The following is an 8903-nucleotide window of genomic DNA, read 5'->3' as shown; positions in this document are numbered from 1 at the left end:
TTGTTCGAAACAGTTTATTGCCAAAATTGCATTTACACTCATTCACTCAGTTTACCTCTATTCTGTACAGCTTTAAGATGAGGAACTTTTTGATAAATCAAACGAATAAAGGAAGCGCAACCTAGAGAACTAATGGACAAACTGTACAGATTAACAGCTAAATACAACGCCCAAACAAATGAATGAAATCACTACATGACTACAAGAACTAACACATCAGGATATACACTTTACAGGTAACGGCGAAGAAACTGCTCCAGAGTAAAGAGCCTTAAGTACAGAAATGAACTTCAAAAGAGTTTCTTCAGAAAACCACTTCAGTTTCCATGTATGTACTGTGTAATTTTCATCTGCTTGCTTGTTCTGCGAATTTCCAGTGCTGCTGTGAAATCTTCCTTCGTTTATGTGTTTGTGCAAAATTAATGTCAAGCATTCCTTGTCGCGCTGATCCACAACCTAAGTATAGGAAATGCAGTAGGAAAATTTAGAAATGTCAACAAAATGATATCAACCCTTTTATTATAATGAAGCAATATATTTAGCTCGTACTACATCACAACTCAGTAAAATAAGAGGGGATTCCCTTCAGAAATACGGAGTAAGAACGATGATAAGTACTCCGTACAATAAAAATACAAGTTTAGAGACAAGGGTCAAACCTGTGTGCGAGAATACACAGAGCCACACTTATGCATATTCCACAGTAGACAAGAATAAAACAGATATCCCCTTTTTGGGCAAGGGAACTATCAGAGCAAACTATTTTATGGAAAGAATATTGCTGCAATGCAAAGTAACCAAGATAGATTGGAAATCTTAGAAATCAAACACAACTTACCACTTCCTTAATACTGTTGATAGAGCAGCATTCATCGAGAGAAAAATATGGAGGATGTGAATCATCAGGAAAGCAACCAAACTGATGTAGGTTCTCAATGCACACACATATTGATCCTTCAGTAACAACAAGGGATCTAATAACCAGGGATTCCTCTGCAAAACAGAAATGGACATAATTCAGCAATTTCTAAGTAAAATAACTAAAAAAAATGTACAATACAGAGGTAATACTCGTGTTTCCCAGTTCTAATCCTTCAGGTTTAGTAATTGAATTATTACATAAGAGGCAGATGCAAATAAAATAATAGATCATCAGCAATAGATGGATGAGGCTCATGGCATGCCAACATATGCCATGTCATGCCAGATGCGGCATCATCAATATTTGGTGATGATGCATGCCACTATCAAATTGTTTACGGGATTTAACAAAATGGACCCAATTAAAGCCAGAAGGAATGTATGCACCTGGGTGCTGAAATTGAAAAAATGGGTAAACATCTAATATTCATGTAAAGAATTGGGGATGGAAAATTGAAATTACCTTGCAAACATCTAATCATGAAGAATTAAACAAGGTAGCATTAGATTTCTTAGATCAAATTACATGACCACCCAGCAGACATACTATGTAGTTATCTACCTTGCAAACTAACATAACATATGCATATGCCAAAGTCCAAGTAATCATCATGACGACTCAGCTCACTGGCAGCATGTTGTGTCATGATGGGTTTGAGTCCTTGATCAATTAATCCCCAGCCCTCTCACCATAGGACTGAGTGCACTGTACCAAGTTTAACACTTCGATGTGGAATCTTTGATACTGAGCAAGAAATTGTGTGTATTCTGGACAAAATATCACAATGATTGCCCAAGATAAAGCTTGTGGGCTCATTGCTTTAGTTATCATATGTCCAAACGAGATTTTGGACAGTAAGCATAAACAATATTCATTTAGAAACAAAATGGCTTAAATAGTGTTACTCGACTTACCATAATACAGATGATAAAAAACTACGTATATGTTTTCTTTCACAAGGATAAGATGTGTATCAATCCTACTCTACTTTGTCAGGCTTCAAGGGAGAAAGCCAAGACTCACCCAAACAGGTATGATCATAAGAATTCAAAAAGTGAAGAAAGTTCTAGTCTAGATCCCATAGACAAATAGGGGTAGTATTTCACCACTCAAATAACAGTACCTTCAGCATCATTCTTCCAAAACATCAACATGGAGTAGAGAAATATCCCCATCTTCAAACTTGCACATATACATTTCTCGAGCAATTTAACTTGGATCTTCTCCCAACTGCCATTTAAATTACAGGAGAAAGTGTAATCAGAAAATGAAATAGAAGGCACAATAAACACAGACAAAATCCTTTTTTTGTTTATCTAAAAGAGAAGGCCTTTGCTCACGGAGAAAACATAAAGCTAAATAGACAAACCTTTGCAAAGATACCCCGCTAGTTAACTGTGGAAAGCTGAACAGATTCAAGAGCCAAAGTACATCTTGTGCTTCCTTGGAAGTACGTGTCAAGAATAGATGAGCTGTATGATCTGCCATGTGTACCCTGCGATATGACAAAACAAAAGTAAGCCTCAGATAAGCCAAAAAACCACCACTTATGATTGATATGCTAATAGACCTTAGTGCTTGTAGACCCAGCCCAGTCAAAACTTTTTCCAGATCTTCAAGCCTATAGCACCCCAAAACTCTTGGCATTATTTCTGTAAATTAGTCAGTGTAAAGAATTATTAATACAGTTTTAGAATAGAAACATGAGAAATAAATTTCCATACAACAATAAAAATGTAAAATTCCAGTTGCAATAGTCTTATAACTGTCTAACAGAGACAGAAGAGAACCAAGAGAAAGGCTTTGGAAGAAAAGAAAACAATGTGTAGAAAACTAACCTTGTTCATCTTGCTCCATATCAACTAGCAGAACATACAATTTATTCTGAGAACTTCTCAACAAGGCTACTTCTCTACAATAAGTAGCAATACACTAGTCAGGTACAGTAACTAAAAAGAATATCGCATGCAGACAGGCTTTCAGAACTGCTGTTAAGTTCAACAGAAGTTAAGAGAGCATTTACTGGGCATGGTTGAGGATTAAATGGTATACAAGAAAGTACTTAGAATTAAAAAATCCAACTAAATGTCCTGTTCAAAGAGCTGTTATTGATAACTACTTATTGTGCATTTAAGTACTTTGAAGTCTGAATTGAGATATATTACTGGACATTTACGCATTTTATGTTCTATGCAAATGCCATCAACATCGGTGAAGACGGTGGTGGAGCCAAGGATTCAGGTCCCCATATCTTGGATTCAATTTCATTAGAAGTTTGGCCTAAAAAAAGTTGGTTTGTAGACCCCCATACTGCACAAGGCCCCAACAGTCTTTCATCATTCGCCTACGGGTACAAACCATGGACTCCTGCACCGTCTCAGGTGGGTGTCTGACATGTCAAATTGTTACTTGATTAAAGTAACGAAATTAAGTAGACCCAACACATACAGCCCTGTCATGTGTTGCATGACCATGGTGTTTTGATATACTTTGAATACATTCATCGTCAATTAGAAAAATCTTGAGCTTCAGTTTTCTCTAAGCAAGCTCATGAATAAAAAAATGTAATAGATATAGTTATGATTTTGAATATAATTGCATTCGCTCCTCCAAAGCACTAATGGTCAGCAATTACCTGATTAACAGGTTAAGGCAGTTCTATTCTGCTAATTTTAACCGTCAGTACATGTTTTGTTGTGCTGCATGGTGTTTAGTTTGAAAAACAAACTATAACAGCAGAGGCAAATAAGTAATCATGTTAGTCTGATATGCTGCAGCTAGTCCTTAATTTGCGAACTTACAGAAAAAGAAGTAATCCGTACTTGTACTGATAATCTTTGGTTCTACAAAATGCACTTCGATAGTCAGCGACTCTTTCATTCAGATTCAACAGCTGTTCATCATCAGTTTCTAGTCTCTACTCTCTACACATGTCAAATATAGGTAAAAAACTCTAACCTTTGAATTAAATCGCTTCCATCTTGAAATATGTATCCACAACGAGCTCCTTGTTCACATATTTCGGACTCTTCAACATTAGCAACTTCCAAATTGAAGAAATCCTCTATAAGCTTGTACTTATCCCTATCAGTGTTGCAAGTAACTGTATCGGCATCGATTGACAAGTTATTCTTGTGCAAGATACTTGAATAGTGTTTTTTTGAGCTTTGATCCTTGCAAATAGTACTTCCACTTAGGTTGTAGCTCAGGTGACCATTTGCACCCACTGAAACCCCCTCTTCCAACTTATCTCCATTAGCCTCTGGAAATTCTAGTTTAGTGCCATTACGGTTCTTAAAAATAGGGAATATCTTCCTCTTAACCTTTTGCTTGTCATTTTGTCTAATCAGATGGCCACCTGAATCTTGACCTAGATGTCCATTCCTCTGGTTACTGTCATCTGGCTCCTTAATACCAAACTCTATGGCATCTGTAAAAGTTGGGTCATCTTCTGCCGAACAGTCAGACAATTTTTCCTCTTGTGAGAAAAACTCCATCCCATCCATTTCCTCATGATCAATATCTGCATAAGGAAATGAAGCAATCTGACCATTCAGGGCTAGTTCCCTTTTTGTCTGAATTGCTACGCAATCATCTTCTGAATTGCACGAACATAAATCACCTGAAGAGTCATCACTGCAGCTGCTACCACTACCAAGAGAACCAACACATTGGAAATCTCCTGAACTCTGCAAAAATTCTTCCTCCATAAAAAGTCTTCGACGTAGGATATCTTCCTTGTATTGTGGGGGTGACTGTGGACTAGGGTATGCAAAGGATGGACTTGGTTCTATCAACTTGCTTGTTGCATTAGATGGTGTTCCGTTCGTATGCAAAAAATTTGCACCACCTTCCACATCAGAAAAAGAATCTGGATGTGAAGTGCCCACAAATTCTAGTGGAGGAAGCTGTATGGCAGAATTCAAGTGTACCCTTACATGAGTTTGGTCAGCATTCACTTCGTTCAAGGATCCTGCAGTGAAGCCATTAGCGCCGTTGCATGCATCATCTGTGGAAGACAATTTAGACTCCACAAGGTTTGAGCTGCTTCCACCTTCTGATGTTTTTGCCAGGTCTGTGACACTCTTGGAGCTCTCTATGTTCAATTTTTCTCTTCTGTTTTGTTGTTTCTGACTTCCATTTCTGTTAGTGAAATCAACATAAAGGCTGTCACCATCTGTGTTCTCTGTATTTTCATCCATCCACTCCTTAAATTCACGCAGCCAGTCAGTCGATCTTTCTTTCTTCATCAACTCTGCTGTACTTATCAAAGAAGTAATTTTTATGTCATTATCAGCAACGGCAACTTCATCCTTCTTTGAACTAGCACTATCACGGGGGCTGGACTGCTGGTCCACACCTTCATCACAAGGACTTCTCTCTTCCTCCAGAATACAGGCAAGTCGGGAAATCTTTTTCTAATATAAGTGGAAAGCAGAATGTCATTAAAATAGTCATACACGGTCACATTTAATCGCGTTCAGGATACAAATGCAGGATGCCAAACTTCTGTAAAATTATTTCAGTTCTGCTAAGATATATTGATGGTTTTATAGTGCATTTATAGAAACTAAGATGTCATATATGGCAGCACCTAGGCTGAACCAAGCAAAAAAAGGAATCCTGACAACATACGGAAATAATGTATATCCAAGGGGAAAATTAAGCCTTACCAATTCACTAAGCAACATGCATTGACTTATCTATCCTCCAGGGAATAATAAAATCAAAAGAGTTAACTGAGGAAGCTTATAATTGGTGTGACATGCTGATATATAATAGATTAGACTATTAGAAGTTAGTAAAAGAGATGCATACCATCATAGAATTTGAAGTGTATTCATCCGCATGATCATCTTTTGCAGGAAAATAAAATCCATAGCCAGCAGGTTGTTTTTGTCTGCTTCCAAACAATACTTGCTTTTCCCAGTATTCTTGTGTGTTCATACCTTTATCATCTAACTTTAACTGAGGAAGAAAAATCATGGAACAGAGTATTCATGTTACTTCAATACTGTGGAAGAGACTTATTATAAACAAGACTATGGACAACCAAAATAGTTTAACATGCTTGAGCTAAAGCACTTACATTTTCTGAATTATGGAAAAAACTAAAAACACGTGCTCGATACCAACGAGCACAGCAGATTGGATTGCCTTCCAACCATACGTTCTGTAGCAAAGAGAAGCTGCCAAGAATTTCCAACTCTGAGAAATTTGATATGATGTTGTAAGACAGATCAAGGCCCACAAGCGACGTGAGATTTTCAATCCCATGTATAGTAGTTAAAGCATTGTTTCTAAGTACTAGTTTACCAATCCGACTGAAAACCTGCACAAAGGTAACATGTAATCAGACAACAAAAGTAAAGCCAAGAAGCTTGTTTACTATTTTAAACTGAACTATGAAGGAAGTTAAACCTCACTCAAGGATGATATAGAGCGCAAATGATTAAATCCAAGGTCCAGATTTCGCAACTTTGTACATTTCCGCAGATTATCCACCTTTGCAAATCGGTTCCGACTAAGATCAAGGGTTTCAACCGCAGGTAACAATTGCAATGACTCGTCCATGAGTACGAGATCATTAGAAGCACAAGAGACGTACGAAAGCCGGATCCATACAGGAGAGTCCTTGATATCCATCACTCTACTCACAAATATATGCCTAAGAGCATCCTGCAGTAGCACAAAAATTAACTGTTATGAATCTGGTAACATCGCAATATTTCATATAAATGCTTGGAAAGGAAGCATAAATTGCAATAACCGCTCAATGAATACAAAGATAAATGCATCACTTTTTGCTGCTAACTGAGCTTTTGGTTGCATGCCATGATACAAATAGAGAGAAGATGTAGCACACCCGATCAACCTGCGGCCATCACATCAGGAACCAATACCCAAGTTCTCCAGCTACTACCCTCAATAATAATTCTGCCGTCCATCGGCCAACAAAGAACATTATTTAAAACAGAATAACAGATGCCGGATGACATGTCATGATTGGCAATGCAAGCACATGGGAGTAAGGTAAATCTGGTGTACTTATAATTATGTAGTCCATGGGCCAACAAAAGAACTGTGTTTAAAAGAGAATAGCAGGTGCCACATTAAATCTTTATTAGTTCCAGATATCACTGTCAATCCACCAAACATCTAAGGTTCTAGCTCAGAGGGAGCGATAATTTCCATAAGAGTTTCCGTCAGAATTTGGAAAACAAAGTACATGAGGTGCATAAAGCAACATTTCCAGCTGCATACAAGTAGAGACATGACAATCTATCAGGAATCCACATGGCTGGGCCTCTTTTTAATCTCACGGAATGACTAATTATATCAGGGGATAAATGCAGCATGTGCGAAAGACATAACTATTAGAATAGCACTATGGTGATGTTGATCATGTGCTACAACAATTGCATTACAGCAGCATTGCAAGATGCCACAGTTGGTCTACTTCAGACAAAATAAATGACGCAGACTAAATTGGTAAATTTGCATCGAAGTTGCAAGAGCAATACTCAGTGAAACCTAGAAGACCCTAAACATAGAAGTTTCACACTAGAAAGGCATCTTAACACTACGAGAACAGCAGACCACCAAAAATATTGTCAGGAACCTACTGAGTAAATAGAACATAATTAATGCATGCAGCGGACCAGATTGGATCCTAGGAACATAGTATTAACTATGGACCATACCAAACTACTGCAGCAAGTGGGCTGAAACTAAACTCCCCTTTGCTAGCTGTAGATGAACCAAACAGCGAACAATAATCATGATTCACAGCTCAGCTTAGCTCATAGACTCATAGTTTAGTAGGGGGTCGTAATTAGCTGAATTGTCACCAGCAACAATTACGTCATCTGTATGGCCAGAATTACGGGGAAACATGACAGAATCGCACCGTGGAGTTGTGGCAGACGAGCCTCTCGAGCGTGTGTCGGAGGTCGAGCAGCCCCCTGGCGGCGGAGGTGGAGAGGTCGCAGCCCCGCAGCTCGAGCATGCGAAGGCGCGCGAACGGCAGGAGCGAGAGCGGCGCCGGGTCGCGCCCCGGCCCCGCGGCGACGACCTTGAGCGAGGTGAGGAGGCGGAGGATCCGGCGGAGCTGCTCGAGCGCGCGGTGGTCCCCGAGGTCGGCGACGTAGGCGCGGAGGTAGTCGACGGGCGCCCCCGCGCCGACGGCCTCCAGCTCGCGCAGCGCCTCGAGGCGGGAGGCGACGTAGTGGAGGCCGACGGGGTGGAGGCGCAGGGTGAAGGAGCCGTCGAGCAGCTCGCCGGCGTGGCTGGCCACGAAGCGGACGAGCAGGTCGAGGTAGCGGTCGCCGGTGACCGGCGGCGCGGCCCCGGAGCGCGGGGTCGCCATTGGGATCCGGCTAGGGTTCGGGGGCGGGCCGCATCGGCGGAGGGCGGGGTGGGGGGAGAAGGGACGGCGGGGCCGGCGGGCCGGCGGGCGGGGGAGAGGAAACGGACACGGCCGCGGCGCGGCTGGCTGCTATGATTGAGGGACACGCACGCACGCGGGTGGGGGAGGGAACGGAAGGCGACGGGGTGCAAATGCGCAGTGCGACGCAACTGCAAATTGTATCGCCGGTTTTGCTTTGGTTTCGGCAGATTCCTTTTTTTCTGTATAAGAAGGTCCTGTTTGTTTAAGCTAGACTAGACTGGAAACTGACGGGATCGCCTGGCCTGGGTACTCCACTGTGGGAGCTGTCGTGCTGCCGGCCGCGTGACTTTGCATGTTCCTTCACCGTGCGCTGGTGTATGTCCAACGATTTGTGTTAGTCTATAGATAAGCATGATTATATCATCTATCTTACTGACTAAATGGAAATAGCCTACAATGACACATCAATTAAGTCTACAACTAACCTACAACTAAATCATCAATCTTCCATGGCAAACACCTTCAAGAAAAGACTACACACTCGCCAGACGTCGCGAGTCAAGACTGTGTAGACCCAAACAATTAATCGTG

General features: G+C 40.9%; 1 protein-coding gene across 1 annotated transcript; it reads right to left on the bottom strand.

The window, feature by feature from the left end:
- LOC109778404 (uncharacterized) lies at positions 1–8533 on the bottom strand. Its single transcript, XM_020336956.4, has 11 exons — positions 7833–8533; positions 6344–6601; positions 6012–6254; positions 5741–5890; positions 3881–5340; positions 2761–2834; positions 2493–2574; positions 2292–2417; positions 2046–2152; positions 839–993; positions 1–456 (listed from the first exon to the last, which is right to left on the bottom strand). Exons 1-11 carry the CDS (start codon positions 8289–8291, stop codon positions 217–219), a joined length of 3354 nt encoding a protein of 1117 aa, XP_020192545.1. The 5' UTR covers positions 8292–8533; the 3' UTR covers positions 1–216.
- Between the last annotated feature and the right edge of the window lie 370 nt (positions 8534–8903).

The sequence above is a fragment of the Aegilops tauschii genome, chromosome 4 (assembly GCF_002575655.3).
Source record: "Aegilops tauschii subsp. strangulata cultivar AL8/78 chromosome 4, Aet v6.0, whole genome shotgun sequence".
Taxonomy (NCBI): domain Eukaryota; kingdom Viridiplantae; phylum Streptophyta; class Magnoliopsida; order Poales; family Poaceae; genus Aegilops; species Aegilops tauschii.
This window is presented reverse-complemented; position numbering and strand designations above follow the sequence as displayed.